Source organism: Sapajus apella, unplaced genomic scaffold (assembly GCF_009761245.1).
Source record: "Sapajus apella isolate SASKATOON/1434 unplaced genomic scaffold, GSC_monkey_1.0 scaffold7, whole genome shotgun sequence".
Classification (NCBI taxonomy): domain Eukaryota; kingdom Metazoa; phylum Chordata; class Mammalia; order Primates; family Cebidae; genus Sapajus; species Sapajus apella.
The window spans coordinates 28655934-28676871 of record NW_022436947.1 but is presented as its reverse complement, the minus strand read 5'-3'; the positions used below and the strand labels follow the sequence as shown (position 1 = coordinate 28676871).

At 36.2% G+C, this 20938-nt stretch overlaps 1 protein-coding gene across 4 annotated transcripts in view; it reads left to right on the top strand.

The window, feature by feature from the left end:
• Window positions 1–20938, top strand: part of ZNF277 (zinc finger protein 277) — a 144942-nt gene that overhangs the window by 90003 nt on the left and 34001 nt on the right. For 3 of the 4 annotated variants that reach the window (XM_032275675.1, XM_032275677.1, XM_032275676.1), the window contains exons 2-4: window positions 785–986; window positions 9268–9356; window positions 9622–9704. In XM_032275675.1, the coding sequence (XP_032131566.1) occupies window positions 785–986; window positions 9268–9356; window positions 9622–9704 (374 nt within the window). The remainder of the gene's footprint in view (window positions 1–784; window positions 987–9267; window positions 9357–9621; window positions 9705–20938) is intronic. The other variant, XM_032275678.1, reaches the window with a different exon arrangement.

The following is a 20938-nucleotide window of genomic DNA, read 5'->3' as shown; positions in this document are numbered from 1 at the left end:
GACATAGACTTTACACACTTCAGCTCTTAACGATACTGTGGATGTTGTTAGGAAAAGGAATAATACAGCCAGGAAAAATGTCTACCACATCACATATGTCTAATGATTGAGCGTTCATCTATTTGTTCACAGAAGCCTGAATTGTAATACATACTTGTATAATAGGCAAATGATAAACATAAATCAGCATAAAAAATTATCATCAGGGCCACCCAGCACATACTATGTCTACCCAGCGTGAAAACTGTCTTTTTCTTTATTTGTGTCAAATAATTGGAAACAAGAAAGAGTTTGCAGGTGCAACAGGAAGCAGCTTAAAAGACAGGCCTGGCATCATCTGTAGCCTTAATGTATACTATTTATATCCCTTAATGTGATGATTCTCAGCCGTAGGTCACAACTGAGCATTAGAACCTTAACCCAGAGTGTTGCAGCCTTCCCCTTTGCGAGTACCCCAGGAATTGCTGCCATTGGCCAGTGTCCAAGAAGAATGCTTAAACAGCTGCCCTGACAAATGGGTTTCCCCAATCCAAGCAAGCAAATGAAGAATTTGAGCTGCTTCGCAATACTCCCTGCCTCTGGGCTGCAAAAGCTCTTTAAAATTATAATAAAGTATCCTACTCTCTAGCACCATGTATTTTTCTTTTTGGATACATGTAAATATCTTTAGGATCTTTTTAATGCGGGAGATGAGAAATCATCCATATGAAGAGTTGGCTTCAGCTTTTCTTTCTTTTTTTTTCTTCTTTCTTTTCTTTCTTTTTTTTTTTTTTGTCTCTTCCAGACAGTAAGGATTGTATCCTGGAGCCACTTTCCCTGCCAGAAAGTTCAGGTGGCACCACCACTTTAGAAGGTTCTCCATCTGTGACTTGTATTTTCTGTGAAGAACATTTTCCTGTGGCTGAACAAGACAAACTTCTGAAGCACATGATTATTGAGCATAAGATTGTCATAGCTGATGTCAAGTTGGTTGCTGATTTCCAAAGGTAAGTTCTGTTTTTGTCCTTAAAAGAAATTAATTTGACCAGGTGTGCTGTCTCATGTCTGTAATCCCAGTACTTTGGGAGGCCAAGATCGGAGGATCACCTGAGGCCAGGAGTTCAAGATGCCAGCTGTACAAAAAAATTTAAAAATTTGCTAGAATCAGTGGCATGCACCTGTAGCTTCAGCTATTTGGGAGGCTGAGGCAGGAGGGCTGCTTGCACCCAGGAGTTCAAGGCTGCAATGAGCTACAGTTTATACCACTGCACTCCAGCCTCGGTGACAGAATGAGACCCTGTCTCTTAAGAAAGAGAATTAAATTTATTATTTATTAAAGAAATGACATAATCTATATATAAAATAATTGCTATACAAATATGAAAATACATACTTATTTTCAGAAAAAACTTTGTAATTCTTTTGCACTTCTGAGACTTTGGGTTTTTTGTTGTTGTTTTTTTTTTTAGACAAAGTTTTCCTCTCGTCACCCAGGCTGGAGTACAGTGGCGTGATTTCGGCTCACTGCAACCTCTGCCTCCTGGGTTCAAGCAACTCTCCTGCCTCAGCCTCCCGAGTAGCTGGGATTACAGCCACCTGCCACCATGCTCAGCTAATTTTTGTATTTTTAGTAGGGACAGGATTTCATTATGTTGGCCAGGCTGGTCTCAAACTCCTGAGCTCAGGAGATCCACCTGCCTCAACCTCCCAAAGTGCTGGGATTACAGGTGTGAACCACCATGCCCAGCCAAGTTCTTAGACTTTAAAAAAATCTTTGCATTATTTTTCTTAATAGTGTATAAGTTTATTTGAGAATGTTACATACTAATTTATTTCCTACAAGTTCTCAAAAGAGATGAACTTTCCAAAGAGTAGATAATACTCCCTTTGCAACATTCCATGAGATTGTAGATTGTAGTCTATCAGATTATGTCTCATGTTTTAGGCCATAGACATTCTCTGAGTGGGTCCTTCCAGTAATTCCAGAGTAGACTTTGCAACAGGACACTCAAAAGGCAGTGTTTGGGAAGGGATCCTTGGAGCCTTTCAAGCCAAAGGGATAATGCCCAAACAAATCTCAGTTTAAGTGCTGTGATGAGGTTGATTCCTTTTTTCCCAATTTATAATTTCTGGAAGTAGTTGTCCAGGGAAGGGAAGGGAAGGGAATGCCTTCCCTGAAGCAGCTATAGTGGAGTAGTTACGTTCATGTTATGATTGGTTGAGACTTGGAAAGCATTTTCCATAGAGGCAACATCAACAGGTCATTGGCTGTACAGTTACTGAAAGCATAAAATTTGGTGTATCTGGTAAGGTCCCATTTTGAGGTATTCTGTCTTGATTTCCTTACAAAACATTAGAGTAGCCCAGACATTGAATACCAGTGCATCTAAACTCTGTTTCTCTCAGGCCATATAAAACATTCCTAGCAAACAGCTTCCTTCTTATGATAGGTCTTACAGAACAGCAAGCTGTATTATTAAGAGCTGACTATGAAAGTAGGCAAGCCTGGGGTTGAATGCAGGCTTTCATACTTCCTAACTTTGTGATTTCCTGCAAGCTACTTAACTACTCTAAGCATCTGTTTCCTCATCTATAAAATGGAAGTAACACCAGCCCTCATAAGGTTATTGAATATTACATAAAACAGAGTATGGAATTTGAGAGCAATCTGGCTGCAACATCTGTCACCCCCTTCATCACTAGGGTTGATTCGGCTGATCTGGCTGGCTAAGCGGCTGCCCCCTTCCTCCCTCACCACTCCATGTGCATCCCTCCCAAAGCTGTGCTCTCAGTCGAAGAGGACAACCATCCCCAATAAAAGAGGATCAATCTTTGGTCAAGGGTATACGAGTAGCTGTCCTTCCCTGGTAGAACCTCCAGACAAGCTCTGAAGGTCCATTTATAGGAGAATGTAGGTTAGTCAAGCTTCCAAGATTCCAGACACATCCATATGAGGTGCTGCATGTGGCAGTCTGCCTTTCTTTTAAAAAAAAAAAAAAGGAATTGAAAGAAATACTACATGGGTTATTCTTTGCGAAGGTTTCTATTAATCAGCTTTTCTTTCATGGGAAAACTTTATTTTTCTTTTTGAGTCCAGGCTGGAGGGCAGTGGCATGATCTTGGCTCAGTACAACCTCTGTCTGCCTGGCTGAAGCAATCCTCCCAACTCAGCCTCCTGCAGGCATGCACCACTACACCCGACTAATTCTTTATGATTTTTTGTAGAGACAAGGTTTCACCATGCTGCCCAGGCTGGTCGAGAACTCCTGGGCTCGAGCAGTCTGCCCACCTCGACCTTCCAAAGTGTTAGGATTACAGGTGTGAGCCACGGTGGCTGGCCGTGAAACTATTCTCTTTATTCTCTTCTATCATATAAACACAAATTTTTCTTCAGGAATTGAATTAAAAAATTATTATCTACCAGTAATAATTGAATAGTTTAAGATTTTTCTTTCTCCTCTGCCTGTAAAGTATGTAAGGAATGTCTGAGGAATGTCTGTATTCTCTTTTGTGCTTATGTATCAGAGGTAAGTAGCTATATTTGTACTAATCAATCTCTATTTGTATTACTGTTATTAATCTCCTTATTCTGTTATCCATATACGGACAGGAAAATTGAATTATTTACTAGGTCTCGGGACTTAGGAGTTAGTAATTAAATGTTGGGATTATTCATTCTATAAATGCAGATATACAGTAAAGTGGATGCTTTAATTAAAAAGAAAAGGATGCGTATCTGATATAAGTGCTTTCTAAAGTGTATCATTAACATGTATTTAAAATGGAAACCTAGATTTTCCTTGTCAACTGTCCTTCTAATTAAATAAAATTTTTACTCTCAGCAGTTAAAAATGTGATTAATTCTAATTGACCAGGCATGTATCTGAGTAAACTCTGTTGCTTTTAAATACCTTTGACTACATCCAGTCTCCTTTACATAGTAACCTCCTACTAGTTAAGGAAACTAAAAATTCCTCTCCCAAACAAGCCAAGTATTGATTGGTATGATCAAAGTTAAGGTGGAATATTCTCAATATCATGTAACTTGTTTCTAACTTTAGAAAACAAGTTATAAGGCATAGGGTTGGGAGGAGGGAACATGCGAGGTTCAATTGGCATGAACACATTCACTCAGAACTCAAGAGGAATCGTTACTTCTGAGTATAATAAGTAATAAAGATGATAATAAGAGATAGACTTACCTAGTGGTTTTCAAGAAGTAAGCTATAAGTTTTCATACTAAATATATTTGATTTTTTTTTTTTTTTTGAAACAAAGTAACACTAACACATCCTGGGGCAGAAGAAATAAAAACAAAAATAGAAGTCTTCCATTGAGTCCATTTAACATAGTTATTTATACTGAGCTATTTGCTAGCTTTATTCAGTAGATAAAATTGCTCTGAAAAATAAATGTTAACTTCTTATTTCTTACCCTTTTCTATATTAAATTCCACACATTCACTGCTACTTAATTAACAACCATATTTCAAATCTTTATGCCTATGTCAATAAGCATACCCATTACAGTGGGGGTGGGCAGGCAAGATATTGCTACAAGGATTTTTCGTGAGACAATCCCATGAGATATGATTTGAAGAAAAATAGTATTTGCTGATTACCTAATTACTTTTTTACTTGGATTTTTAATAAAGTATGAAATACTTTGATAACTTAGTTTACCACGTTATTTCCTAGTGGCCTTTATATATTGAGTAGCTACAATTGTAGCTTTCAGTAAACTAAAGAAGTTGGAAAAAATACAGAAGAGAAGTTCTAAATGATCTCTTAAATTTGAACAGTATGTTCTAGTGAGTAGGAAAAAATACAACAAGAAGCATGTACTGAAGATCTGTTATCTTTATGCTGTCACTCAATTGATTACAATTTATTTGAATGCCCTTACCATCCAAAAGGAAATGTATATGCTTCAAGTCTCTATTACAACTTTAATTGTAGGGGCTTTTTCCTGTCCCTGCCTTCCCTTTTCTGCATTTCTGGTACTGAATGGTCCCCACAGGACAATAGAGGAACTGTGTTGTAGAAGACTGAGTTTGGCCTTGGAGCCCCTGGAGAGACAAAGTTCACATCTCAAATCTAACATTTTAATTGTGTGACTGTGGACAAGTATGGATTCATTAAATGGTAGCTGCTAATAATTGTCATTATTGTCACCATCATCATTCATCTCTTCTACCTATATGTGCCCTCTGACACTATTAACACCTCCTAATTATAAGCTTAAAAACCACTGATATGTGTTTAATGACTAGGATGTTTCTTTACTCCAATTTAGACATAGGTCAAATGTATGTTGCTGTTGATGTCCATAGTATACCACAGAAAGATATGATGCATAATTTTATATATTTAAGTTGTATGGTGGTTTATGGGTATATTTTGCTTTGTAACAGATGATTTTTTTCTTTGATGTTGTCACCCAAGTTTTGGTTAGAAAGAGAACACTCAAATGACAACTTTGTTCCTCCTGGACTAACCTATTACCTGCTTTATCCCATGGGAAGCACTTCCTATTTGAGGAAGGCAACTGAGGTTCTGCTAGACAGAATCTCCCCATGATTTTAAGTCAATTGATGTCACTAATTGCTTCCCTTGTGTATATCACCTTGAAGTAAACTCTCATAGAAAATAAGCATGTCATGTGATTCTTCTCTTCAGACATCAAAGAGACAGTACCCAAACATAGAAGTTTTTGGAGACTGAGACCCACTGATTATTGGAATCAGGCTCTTGTTACTTCTGTAGTGGAACTTCTTTGCGCCTTTTCCTTGCCTAGTTAAGCAGTTCCAAATCAACAGCCCCAAACAGCCGGTGTCAATTTTCAGCCCTTCGGTAGCAACTTAGGAGCAGTTCAGACTGAAGGCTACTGTTAAGTAGCATGCCTTTCAGAAAGGGAAAACATTCTGTTTTTCTTCAGACTTCATTTCTGTACTTCTGGTTCTGCCTTGTCAAAAAGCATTCTATGTGACCTCACTGGTCTCTGAGGGGAAAAAATGCTTCAATTCTCTATTACAACTTTAACTGTAGGGGCTTTTTCCTGTCCCTGCCTTCCCTTTTCTGCATTTCTTGTACCGAATGGTCCCCACATGACAATAGAGGAACTGTGTTGTAGAAGACTGAGTTTGGCCTTGGAGCCGGAGAGACAAAGTTCACATCTCAAATCTAACATTTTAATTGTGTGACTGTGGACAAGTAAGGACTCATTAAATGGTAGCTGCTAATAATTGTCATTGTTGTCACCATCATCATTCTTCTCTTCTACCTATATGTGCCCTCTGACACTATTAATATAACTATTTTGTCTTTTTCATCAAATGCTTGCTGGAATGTTATTGTTGCTTTTGTTTTGAATTTGTTGTGTGTCCCATTATGTCCCTGGAATAAACATAAATTCTTCACTACCTTAGTCATTTAAATATGTTACTTTTTTTATAGTGATAACTGTCACATATCTTAAACACCCAGAATTTTGGACACTGCTTTACATGCATTATTCTATTTAATTATCAACAATTTATTTTGCAGATGAATCAACTGAGCTTCAGAAAGATTAAATAACTTTAAATTTAGGCTTATATTTTTTAACTCAAAGTCCCTGCTTCTGTATTCACCATTGCTTCTGGGGTGATAATTAATACATTAACTATGATACTTTGATGACTGTCTTAATTTAAAAAGTAAAACTGCTTCTAGCATAAGATCTGTGCAGATAAGCAATGGACAGTATCGATTGTCCATTAAAAAAAAAGTCATGGCCAGGCACAGTGGCTTTCACCTGCAATCCCAGCACTTTGGGAGGCCAAGGCAGGCAGATTGCTTGAGCTCATGAGTTCAAGACTAGCCTGGGCAACATGGCAAAACCCCACCTCTACTAATAAATAGGAAAATTAGTTGGGCATGGTGGTGCATGCCTGTAGTCCCAGCTGCTCAAGTAGAAGATGGCTTGAACCCAGGAGGCAGAGGTTGCAAAGAGCCAAGATCATGCCACTGCACTCCAGCCTGGGCAATAGAGCCAGACATTATCTAAAAAAAAAAGTCATTAATAATTCAAAAAGCAGCCTGTTCACTAGGATCCAAAGCTCTTACCTGGTCATCTGTTCCACATGGTTTCACACAGATACTTTTCTAAGACTGTGAACATTTTCCAAAGTAAAGTTGTCTGTGTATTCAAGGAATTATCACTGCCTTTCAACAGGCTCTAGACCCAGAATTGAAATAATTATATTGGGCTGACCATTCTGCTTTGTCTAGAGGATATCATCCAGGTAGTCCTCAGTGGAATGGCAACCAGCACTGATGATCCTCTCTTTGGTGTATTCTAGCAATAGCCATAAAGAATCTCCAGAGGAAACTTGGCCTTCCTGCCTTTTGAAGTCAGTTATCTTAGCACCTGGTTCTGCCATGTACAAATTTGATTAGTCATGAAAATGGATGTCTATATTTTAATTTAGAAGAATAATCCATCTTCTGTTGCTGACATCTCTAGTATAGGCTCGACAGTTTTCCTTCATCCCTGTCACCACTTTGGAATAGAAAATGTACTGAGGGGAGAATAAGGATTACGAATGTCATTTTTATTCTCTTAAGCCTCCTCTTGTCTTCTCTTTCTCCCTTTTTCCTCTCTCCCATGGAGTGGAGGGGAAAGCAACTAGCAAGGAATGGAAAGATAGAGACTAGGATTAGCCATGTAGGAGACTGAGGAGTACGAGGTGTTGAAGCTGGCCCAGGATGGCTAAGGAAATAATGTCCCAGCTTTTGTAGGAACTTTTTCTCTATTTCTGCTGTGATGTATCCAATATGCACTTGCCACCTTGTGAGATTTCTAATATGGAAGCCAGTGAGTTAGCCATAGAGTAGCGTGCATCATTCATGTATTTTAAGGCTCAATGGGAGCTAAAGATTGTCATTTTCAGATCTCTTAGGACAAAATCTAGCACTGTTTTATAAGGAAAGGGTTCTCCCCTTACTTACACATCAAAGTTAATAGTATGGTTGTATAGGAGAAGAAGAACTTAAACATGGCGTTCTGTTTTTATGCACTATTCATTGACTTCCTTTTCTCACATATTCTGTATTTATTCAATGTATTTTTATTAGATGTCAGCTCGTCATATTTCTCTCTTCTCCCAGACCTCTCGCCAGCATAGATTTCTAATACACAAATGCCCTTTCCATAGAGCACCATGGGAATGGAAAATTAATGTTAAGAAAAAATAATAAAAAGGGGACAAAATATTGGGAATAGGGGACTACTTAGAGAACTTTACAGGAATTTTCAAATTCTCTACTTCTTTAAAACATTTACTGTGGACCTACTATTTCCAAAACGTTCCCTAGATGTGCTATGTCAAGCCATTTAAAATGTCCAAATTCCTACTCTTTCCATATACTTCATCTATTTCAATGTCTCATTTCTGTATAAGGCTTTGGTTTGTTGGTATAAGTTACTTGTTTTATCCCTCAGTTGTGTGGCCTGATAAATCGGGAGCTATAGAGTCAACCTTTCCTTTTCCTTTCTCCCTGTGAAGATAACACTCTCTTCTTGGTACCATTCAATAAATGACATTGCAATTGCCAATATAAATCTTGTTAGATAAATGGAAGGATGAACCACTTGTTAAATCCTGTCATTTTACCCCCTCTTTCATCACATATGCAGGTCTGGGTGTTATGCTTTGGTTTTTAATTTAGCTGGTGTGCTGCTTCTAACTCTGCTCATTAGATAGAAGAATTGTAAGTTAGGCTATTTCCCCAAAGTCTAAATTTGCCTCATTCCAGACACAGTGCGGACGTATGGAATTTTTCTATCTTGTTACGTAGATATTGAATTTAGACCTATTTCTCATTGCATTATTCACTATTTATATATAAGATAACCACTCAGTTTTCTCTTTATTGCAGAATGTGTTATAGTCTATTTAATCATTACTACATTTTGAAGACACATAAACTTAGATGTTATTTCAGAAAAATTCATTATCACATAAAAAATATATTTTAACTTTTCTACATGTATGTTTATTGAATTTGGGGAAAGTAAATTTAGGTGTTTTCATGCCCTTACATGGTAATTCCTTTTTATTAAATCTTTATTTCATACTTTTATAATGCTCCACTGCCTTTGTATTCACAAAAAAACTGCTAGAAAAGCAGTTTTAAGTTAACATTTGATTTGTTGCTTTGGGATAACTGAATATGCTTATAAAGCATTCTAAAGTAAATAGTATATTGAGTTTTCTCATCATTCCTTATTTTGTATTGTTCTAAGGTACATTTTATATTGGAGGAAAAGGTTCACTGAACAGCCCATCACAGATTTTTGTAGTGTGATAAGAATTAATTCCACTGCTCCATTTGGTAAGTATGCATTCTCGCTACCATCTTTTCCCTACAATACCAAAATTCAAAGGAATAATCTTATTGTCTTATATTAGAATTGCTTTTACTTTCATGATAGCTTAATTTAAATTGATGCATTTATTTGGCCTAACTTGAATAAAGTTAAAACAATTCTGTGTCAAAGAGATCCTGATAGACACAAACGTGTATTTTTTAAGAAGTCCTTCAGGGAAAAAAATGGTAAATATCTTTTTTCTTATTTGTTTTCCTAACCTCTCAACAGAAGAACAAGAAAATTATTTTTTGTTATGTGACGTTTTACCAGAAGATAGAATTCTTCGAGAAGAGCTTCAGAAACAGAGACTGGTAAGAATTGTTTTTAAAGGGTGAATAATGTCTTGAAAATACATATAAATACATACAAAATCATGGTTTTTTTTCTTTTACTTTCTGTTATGGAAACTTTCAAGTGGACATAAAAAAGGAAACAATACAAAAGATCTTAAAACAGAAAAACGTATACACTTGACAGAAAATTAAAGCATTTTATGTTTAAAATGCAGAGAGAATTTTTGGCTTTGTTTTGCTTCCTGGATTATCTCTAAAATAACAACAGAACTGACACATTTTAGTGTAATTTTAGCTGCCTGACACATGCTAGAGTTCAGTAGTCGTGGAAAAATGCCCTCAGCTAAAATTGAGTTGAATTGATTAACCTTTTTTTCTCCCCTTCACTGGAATGTGCTATGCACTAGCATTTTTTTTATTTCCCTTTATGAATTAAGCATATGGTTTAATCTGCCTAGTAGCCTTTCTTGTTTTCAGCCTTAACTATAAGCAAGCTAATTTGAAACCCTCAGCATCTTTAGCCTTTAAAAAAAGTAACAGCACATACAATCATGAAAATTTTTATTTTCATAAGTTAATTAGAAAGTAATTTTTTAAATTGTTAATTTTATTTAAGAGTACATAGGTTCCTATTCTTTGTGATTTAATCTCAACTATTACTTGAGGTTGACTTGCTGCTCCTTTAGTGAGTTCTTTTTTTTCTTTTTTCCTATTGCTTTGAGCAAAAACCTTTAGTGATTTCTTGTAAGCATTTTTTGTGTCTTTGGACTTGGCTAAATCTGTTATGAAAGAGATAATTTGAACATTTGTACTATATCCTCAAGAAATCTAGGTGGAAAATAAATGCTACTTACCATAGTCATATAATTTTAGAGAATCCCTGGAAACACATTTTATTTTGTAGACATCCCAAATGATTATTTCTTCCAGCAGGGGAAGGTGATATCGTTGAATATTGATTTGTAGGTAAGAAAAGTTATGCTTTTCCTATACAACAATTGCAGTAAAGAAATTGGACGTCCTGAGTTTCTCTTCTCTCCTTACAGCAGTAAGACATTGCTGAAATCTGCAAGACAAGGGTCAATTTACTATCATGTTTTATGAATGTTAGTTGCATGTACTGCTTCATAATTTTTAATTTACATGTATTTTCTCATTGTTGCTAACAGTGGCCTTAAGAATAATCAAGCTGTCATGATCCTAGTATTCCTAAGGATTTATTTATAAGAACTCAAACCCTACTACTTCAGCCATTCTTTTCTTTGGCATGCAGAATCTTTATGGTATGTCTGCAGATGGACTCAGATCTCTAAAAATACCTATATATATTGCATTTAAGTGAACTTCTTTACTTTACAGTTGGATAAAGTGATACATTTAATGACAGTGAGCATTGTGGCATCTTACAGAAACAAAATAAGAATGAAAATCCAATTAATCCATACATGCTCATTGAATTTCTGCTTAAGTAGATGCCTATACAAAGATGCCTGTACAAGGCATAGTTCATCTCATACAAGAGTGCAAAGTCTAGTTAAAGAAGAAAGATAAATATATAAAATATAAATATATAAATATATATTTTATATTTAATAATTAATAATAAATATTTAGTTATTAATTAATCTTTAATGTTTAATTTTTAGAGCTTAATAGAGGTAATGATAGAATGTCTTGCAGGCTTATGAAGATTTAGCAACATATAATGCACTTAGACTACTACCTGACACATGGAAGGCACTTAATAAATGTTAGCCAATAAAAATAACAGTAATAATGCTGTGTCTTAACAATGAGAAGCATTCGGATAGTTAAGAGAGCCATAGAGAATGGAAGGAAGATACATATACATCTAAATGTTCAAGGTGCATTCAGGAAAATTGAGTAAAAGTCTACTCTGGCTTAGATAGAAAATTTTTTACGGGGAGGAGTATGAGATAAATTTGAAGAGGTAAAATGGAGCTAAATTGTGCAAATCCTTCAGTGCCAGGAACTTGATTTTGTAGTATAAATACCCATTAATGTGTCCTCATTGCCCATTGGACTGACATGAAGAAAAGATAGTAAATGTAGCTATGTAGAAATCAATTTCAAGCTGTCAAATCCTGAGAAAGATCAGACCAATTTGGGGATTGAAGGAAGCTAACAATGACTGATGACCGGCCAAATGCCATGCCTTGTATTTGGTACATAGCTTCGTAGCACCCTGTGAGGTAGCTATTAAATGCCATCCTATTTATGAGTAAAATGTAGCATAGGAAGCTTAATTTGCCCAGGAACGCATGGTGAATGAGGTGCAAAGCTAGAGTTTCAAACCAAATGTTTCCGATATATGTCTTTTAAGCCATGCCATGCCATGCCAGTGTAGTAATTATTTATCTGGTCTCTCATGTGCCTGGTACTATTATTCTAGACTCTGGGAATCTCTCTGTCCTGGATGCTCATGGTCTGACAAGCCTACAGGAAGGGAATTCAGGCTTGGATTGGAGTTTAAGGAAAGCAGAGGAGGTTTACAATAGCCAGCCACTGGAATTCTGATTAGAGGAGCACCAAAAAGTAAAAAAGCCTTGCCAAGCATCAGGAAGGCAGGCTGAATTTGCCATTAGCCAGTTAATCACAATTTTATGCTATGTAGTCTGGAAGCATCAAGTTAGTGAGGGTGATTCTTCTGTGGGTGTTAGCAATGATTATAGGATCTATCTCTTTTATACAGAAAGAACTTTACAAATCAGTAAGAAGCATGTCCAGAAAGAAGCCTAAATCATTCAGTGAAACAAAAGTGACAATATACTTTTTCTTCTTCTGTCAAGTTAACAGGATTTGAAAATAACAGTACTAAATGGTGGCAAGAATGTCAAGACAAGTACTTTTTCAGCTGCTTTTAAGAATGTAAACTGGTATTCCATTTCTGAAAGGTGCTTTGTCATCATGCATTGGAACTCTTAAAGATGTTTATGCCCTTGGCTTATAGTCTGCAAGAACTCATCCTAGGAGAATTATACAGTCAGAGGGTTTTGACATCACCCACTCTACCACAGCTTGGTGGGTTTTTTTTTTCCCTTATGTTGCTATTAATTATACTTTATCAAACAATTTTTTATTAATTAGAATTTCAGTCTAGTTTCTAAAATGTATAATTTAAACCAATCAAACTGCTTTATGATAATGAGTGTATTGTGTAGTCGATGTTTGAGTGACCCCAGCTCAATATTTCAACTCAAGGATCTTGAATTGAGTATCTTGAGAATCTTAACTTAAGGATCTCAACTCAAGTCTATGAGGAAGACCCTCAAACCAGAGTATCAGTAGGGCATTTACTGACCTGATTTGCATTAATGATGATTGCATATGTGTTATTGTTTAATATTTGTTATTTCCTGTGGAACTCTAAGTAAAGCATATAGTTTAAGTACCTTTGTATATTTTGTTCTTAGTTCAAAATGACTTTGTAACTTAAGGACAGAAACTATGTCTTATATTTAAACATCCTTCCTAGTCCTCCCTATGCTCCTAAATTCGTATTGTTATTTTCCCCCAAACCTCATTTTAAACAAACAAACTCTGTTTTCTGTGTGAGTGGCTGGAGGTATATAGAGTTTAATGATTCACTGAAAATTGCAGTAGCAGATTTTGTGCTAGAACCGTATTTCTTTTTCCACTTTCTTTGAGATTTCACTGGTTTCTTGACATTTGCAAGATTTGTATGTGTTCCCAGTTTTCTTTTTGAAGAGCTTGATTCCTACTTGACACTTTTTTGAATATTTTCATCCATAATCTGAAGGGAACTACAGAATTAGGAAGATTCTCAAGGATTTCAGTAGCTCGTACACCTTCCCTTTAGCTTCCTTTAAAAATTCTCCCTTAATCTTGGTGCATCGTTCTCTTATTTCTCATCAATCTAGCTTAGTCTCGCCCAGTGGTTCTTTTCCCTCTTTTCTCTTAAATATATATATGTATGTTTCGCAAGATCTTATCCCACATTCAGGGCATGCACATCCATATAGCTACCACTGTTATGCCTATGGCTTCAATGTTAGTGCTGGTGCAGAGTAAGCAGAGTAAATATTCACAGATTGAGTTCATCCACAGCTTTCATCCTGGCTCACTTCTGAACACCAAATCTGAATTTCCTCATGTGAAACTTTTCCATATAGATTTCAAGTCAGCACTTTAATATGCCTGAAAACAGAACTTGATTTTTTTTTTTCCTCCACCAGAACTTGCTATTTGCCTGTTCTCCTTTTATTATATAGTGATGCCATCATTCTTCTGCTCACTCAATTTGGAAATCTCTAGAAGCATTTAATTCATTCCTTTTTTTCCCACCCCTATATCTAAGTCATTTGTCAAATCCTGCCAGGTCCAGCTGAGTCTCAAGTCCCACTTCCATACTCATACTTACCTTGTCTATAGGCTCTCCTCTTCAGGCAATTGACATTGCCTCCAGAATTTCAATATTAATAAATACTAATCAATAAATAACATAAATCACTCTATTCTTTTTTTTTCTTTTCTGACAAGGTCTCCCTCTGTCGCCCAGGCTGGAGTGTAGTGTCTTACTGCAACCTCTGCTTCCTGGGCTCAAGCGATTCTCCCACATTGGCCTCCTTAGTAGTTGGGACCACAGGTGGATGCCACCATGCCCACCTAATTTTTTTTTTTAATTTTATAGCAATGGAGTCTCACTATATTGCCCAGACTGGTCTTGAACTCCTGGGCTGAAGGGATCCTCCCACCTCAACCTCCCAAAGTGCTGGAATTACAGGAGTGAGCCATTGCGCCTGGCCCTATTCTCCTCTTCAGAAACCTGCTCTGTTCTTTATTGTCTTCATGTTCTTAAGGTTTTCTAGGCTCAGACTGCATTTCTAGTGTTTTTCCCCCTTTTTCATTCAATTGCCCAGTGTCCAGTTAATTGGTTCATTCAACAAATACTTAACTTGCACCAGATATTTTCTAAATACTATTGATATAGCAGTGAATAAAACAGGCAATAAGGCAATGATCCCTGCCCTTGTGAAATTTAGACTGTAATATAAACATTACTTTTCTCACATTTATCAAGTATTTTAGGTACTTTCAGGATTCTACTTTGTGAACGAGAAATGGCAGCCCCCACCTGTATAGATACATATCCCTCAAGGCATTGCTCAACTGCCACATTTTCCAGAAGTTTCCCATATGCCACTTGCTAAAATTAATAACTTCTTCTAACCTCTTTTAACACACTATTTTATTTGGCTTTTAAATTATAGTTAGTTATTTTAAAATCTGTCTTCCTTAAGGGATTAGATGTCTCTCAGCAGTTAAGAGTATTCACTTTTGCTTCTTCTCTTAGACTTGCTCATAAAGTATGAACTGAAATATAATCCTGAAGTATTGGCTTGCATTTCTATAAAGCCATATAGTTAGATATCTCTGATTAACAAAGATATAATATAGCCAAGGCAGACATCTATAATCACTGCATTATATTTTGTACTTCAACATAAAAAATCCTGAGTTTTCCATTTGCTTACAGGAGAAAATGTGTGGTATTCATAAGCTCTCAGTAGTGAGATATAACTTAACTAAGTTGGGAAAGAGTGAAAGGTAACTGTATGAAGGTTTTTTTAAATCACTATTTCAGATGTCAGTTTGAGATATCATTCATGACAACTACAAATATTTTATGAAAGTTTTAACATATATAACAAATTTATCTTCAGGAGAGAAACAGTGTTTTCTGTTTTTAATTCTACTTCATGTGTCTCACCTCTCTCCACAATAAAGCAACAACAAAATGAAATTGCATATGTCCCACTGAGAAGATTGTTCTTCCTCATGCCACTTTTTAAAATATAGATTTTAGACACTTTCCATAAAGGATCAAATTACTGTATGCCAGTAATCTCAAAGTAAAAAAATCAGTATATATTTATACCTTTCTTGCATAATTCCTATCTTTGAGGCACAGTACCTACAAGTTCTAATACTGCGTCTAAAATAATACTTTCCTAAATATAATATTTCCCATTGAAAGTAACATTGTTGTTAACAGTGCAACAGAGATCAATTTAACTGCAATGACCTTTGAGTGAGTTTAACCTTCAGATTAATGACTGCTTTCTTTGGGAAACAAATGTAATCACAATCTGAAACAATATTATTCTGAGTCATAAGGTTTACCACTTTGAACATCTTCAACAAGGACTTAAAATTTACCTGAAATTTTGTATATATACTCGTTGAGTGTTACCACTGTTTAAAGGGAAATGCAAGGTCAAGGACAGTAGGAAACTTGTACACAACCATGGTTATAAACTGTATTTAAACAGAAAGAGAAGCAACTCAAACTCCTGTTTTCCAACCCTAGCCACCATTCCCTTTCTAATTGTACCAGAATACTTTGTCACATTTGCTCAGAATGAAAGATCAAATGTGACTTTTTTTTTTTTTTTTTTTTTAATAGATAGAACGTCACCCTGTCGCCAAGGCTGGAGTACAGTGGCATGATTTTGGCTCACTGCAACCTCGGCCTCCCAGGTTCAAGCAATTCTCGTTCCTCAGCCCCCTGAGGAGTAGGTGGGATCACAGGCACTTGCCACCACACCCAGCTAATTTTTGTATTTTTAGTAAAGACAGGGTTTCATCATGTTGGCCAGGCTGATGTCAAACTCCTAACCTTAGGTGATCCACCTGCCTTGGCCTCCCAAAGTGCTGTGATTATTGGTGTGAGCCACTGTGTCCGGCCACATGTGACATTTTCTAAATTGACATTTGTTAGAATTAGTGAAAATGGCTGAACAGGATATAAATACATATGTTTTTTTTTTAAAGAAAAACTGATTTCCTATTATCTTAGTTCAGTAGTAGATAGGAATTTCTTATTCTCTTGGGACTAAGCTTCTTATATTTTCTTATAAAACACAAAATAGTATGTTTTCAGAGTTTCCTCTGTCTTTAGAGAAACACAGTGCTATACCTGACCTTGAGTTTATACAGGAAAATACTTCCTCAGGCTGGTAATACTATACTGAGCTATGCCATGCTGACAGCTTTTTCCTTTTTCATCTAAAAGATGGGTATTTTGCAATCTCCCATGGCCACCTATTGAATTTTTTAAAGTCCTTCTCTTCCTACCTAAGCTAAATTCTCTTATACTTTTAATACAAATAGGAATTTGGCTTTTCTATTTTCTTGTGTGTTTAACTCTTGCATTTTCATTTTGTTTTGTACATCTACCTTCTTTTTTCATTGTGATGATATATTCCACATGAATTATTAAATTCATCCCATTTTTTCCTCTCCTAGTTCATTTTTTTAGATGTTCTGTCCATTCTGTTTTGAAGGCACTCTTCAAAAGCTATCTCAGTAAGACTCAAAGTAGAAGAAAAATACTGTATTGCCATCCTGTGTAGCAAGCAGATGGTTGTTGCCTTTATCATTGCAGTTTCAGAAATGGTGGGAGGTACTGATATCTTTCAAGAAGGTGAGATATTAGTCAGATCAAATCTCATGGATTTGGGGGTGTATGTCATCATCCAGTTAAGAAATTTCTCCGTCTTTTATGTTTCACTGTCTTATTTTAGTCATTGACATAGATGGCATTTCCTCGTTTATTTATTAAGATCCTTAATATTACAAAGTTAACTTTCTATCATCTCTCATGATGAGAAAGGTAGATTTCATTGATTGATTTTAAAGAAACTGCATTGTGCCATTAATAATTTTTGTTTCAGTACAGTTATCCTGCCTTCTACATGTAGAGGTGTATGATTAAGTATATTAAGTATTATTTAATATATTGTTTGAGTATATTGCTAACTAAATTCAAGTGCTCAAGTTATCAGACTCTGGCAAACAGATCAGTCATTCCTAGTGTTATTCAGTGACCCTTTTGACACTTAAAAGGGATTTTGAGGGGTGGGAAAAAGTAGCTTTTTATTTGACCCCTGGTGTGAGGGCTTCTAAAATATTTAAGTCAGTTGTAGGCAGATTCCATTCTGAAAGTTGTTGAAGCTATATATCATTATCTGTACAAAAAATTTATTCATGTTTCCATTTTACTTTATTAACCATACTTGTCTTTTAATCCTTAAATTAGTGGAAATTTACTGAACTTTTTATACTTTAATTTCCTCATATTGAATGTTACATCAGATAGAATAAAAGATGTGATAGAAAAAAAATTTCACCATAATACTGAGTGGGATTAAAATGAAAATACCATCTTACTGTCAGAAGAGATAAGAAATGGCAGGCAGAACAAGAGGAGATGGTATTATGTCTTTAGCCAGCCTCAGCTTGAAACAATTTGAAAATTCTTTCAGTAACTTAGACAATGTTCACTTATTCACATCATGTAACTAGTAATCACAATTATCCAATACTTTCAAATTTGTTTAGAATAAAAACTCAAACTCTTTACCAAGATCTCAAAGGAGCAGGTGCATGCCTCTCTGAGTCACTCTCCCACGTCTCTCTCACCCACTTTCTCCTGTGCTCACTGTACTCCAGCCATACTGGCTATGTCTCAAGCACACCAAGCTGTTTGCTCTTCTTGGAATGCTCTTCTCTAGAATCTCATGAGCCGGGCGCAGTGGCTCATGCCTGTAATCCCAGTACTTTGGGATGCCAAGGTGAGAGAATCGCTTGAACTCAGGAGACCAGCCTGGGCAACAAAGCAAGACTCTGTTCCCTAAAAATAATAATAGTAACAAGAAGCTTTTTTGAAGGAGAAGGGAAGAGTTTTTGGAGAAGATGAGCCTCTGGAATGGTACTACAGACAGAGGAATGCTTTGAAAGTGCTTAGGGAAGCTAAAGACATGTAGAGTAATTCATATAGCTGAAATGATTGAGGAAAAATTGCCTTCTGTGGAGGATTAACTTTAGCTATCAGCTACAATGTTTTGGAAAGTAGATACTCAGTAGTTATGTTGAATGGTTAATTTGTTGGAAATTCCTTTCTCAGGGGGTAGGAAAGATTTCAACCTATTCTGAATTTGAGGTTATAACCAAATAGAAGTCATAGATTACAGAGCCCAATGTAATACTAAACTTTTAATGAGCCTTTAAGAAATGTTTACTGAATAAAATATGTTTTAACTGATTGGAGTACCCAACTCAACTGTTTTCACCAAAAAATAAACCAAAAAACCTTATCTTCTTTATATTTTAAATGTATTTACTCTGATGGAATATAGGACTAGATAGCAAAGAAGCATCAGTGGCCCCTCTTTTTAATTACTGATAACTGATAGACCATCCTCCATGCCTTGATGTCAGTTCCTCAAAGGAATGCCAGTCCGGTTTCTCCAGTGCTTCTACTGATAAACTCTGAGTGCTCACATTCTTCAAGAGAAGAGGCTCATCAGCAGTCCATATGTATTAGGGAGCTCTGCCATTTGACCTACATTCTTGGTTCTGGTATTGTAAGTCGCTTCAAAAGAAAGCTAGTATTTTGTGACTCCTTTGTATCAACAAAACAGACCTTTTTCTGCATCTGATTAATGAGAATTTTAATTTTTGTTACTTTCCTTTTAAGTTTCCATTTTGTTGACCACCTACTATTTATTTTCTATCCTGAGCTTTAATTAATGGCTTAAAACTTTAATCCTAAACTGTTTCTGAACTGCTTGCTGTTTAAGGTTTTCTCTCCCCTGAGATTTCTGAATGTTCATGTTTTTATCCCTTTTCTAGAGAGGCTGTTTTATAACCACAGCATGGAAGCAAAAAGGGAATGCACGCTAAATATTCACTGCTCTCTAGACATTCAGGGAGCACAGTGACCAAGGGGTGGTACTGTAGGTCTCCTCATCTGCCTCCTTTTCTATCAGGTTGTTCCCAGACCTGACCTACCCTGTCTTTTAAAAGAAAAGACCTTCATTTTCATAAATATGAAGTATTTTAAATATTTAATTATTTAATATTTAAATCTTTTCTCACCCAATGCATGCCTATAACTTTTTTTGAATGTTCTAAGGAAAGTGCATTGCAAAACTTGCTTGACAAACTGCAGGTTAGGTTCTCTCAGGCCTGTCCTTACATCCAGCTCTTACACCCTAGAATACTAATACACACACAGGTACCTTCTAGAAGAAGAACTCAGGAATAATTATTTTATTTCTCAACATTTTTGGCCCCATCCCTAGAAGGAGCCATTGTCTACTTTGCAGTACAGGATTTGGGTCCTTCTCCCAGCAGCTTATAGCTTTTGTTTTGTGTACTGAAGAATGGTACTCAGAAGCAAGCTAGGGTTCATGCCTGTTCACAACAAAGGTCTCGTGTTCATGCCTCTTTGCCCTACTCCTAGTCTTTCTCCTGAGAACTTGGAGGAAGCCCATGGGAGAGTTGGGGACCCCTATGTCTAGGACTCCCAGGGATTTTGCCTTTAAGATTTATTTAAAGTACAAGCTTTTGTCTTGCTACTTGCCTTTTCCTCCCATGCTCTGCCAAAGGTGAAAGAAATAGTTCATGCATTTGCGTCTCTCCTCAGAGAGGCTAATCACGTTTTAGAATTCATTTCGTCTAGTTGCCTTGTAACTTCAGGTCTTTGAACTCAAAATAAGTTATTTAAAAAAATCTTTTTTTTGAGACAGAATCTCTCTCTGTCACCCAGGCTGCAGTTTAGTGACACAATCGCGGCTCACCGCACCTCCGCCTCCTGGGTTCAAGCAATTCTTGTGCCTCAGCCTACCGAGTACCTGGGATTACAGATGGATGCCACCATGCCTGGCTAATTTTTTTGTATTTTTAATAGAGATGGGTTTCACCATGTTGGCCGGGCTTGTCTCCAACTCCTGATATCAATTATCTACCCACCTTGGCTTCCCAGTTGAATTTTTTTGATTATTCAGCTTTTTGTCATTGGTAGAATGTTCTTTTGTATCTATCTTTATCCTAAGTAGAAATTGAGCTCCTCCTTCCCCTGCTTAATTTTAAGTAGTATCTTAGTGGTTAAGTGCTACTTTTGGTTAAGGTAGATGCTTTTTTTTTTTTTTCCTTTTATAGAGTTCAAAAAGATAAATACATACATACATATGTATTTAGTATGTATGCACATGTACAAATACATATGTATCTGTCTACTAAATGAGGTATAGCTTCAAGAGACTATTGATCCTGTCAGCTAGTTGTCATAAATTCTAAAACCTTTTATTATGACTTGGTATTTAATCTTGGTGTTGACTTACCTATCAATTATTGTATCACTAAATTGCAGTATTTGGCTATGTTTTAAGTAAAATTTCAATGCCCCAAAAGAAATAGCACTC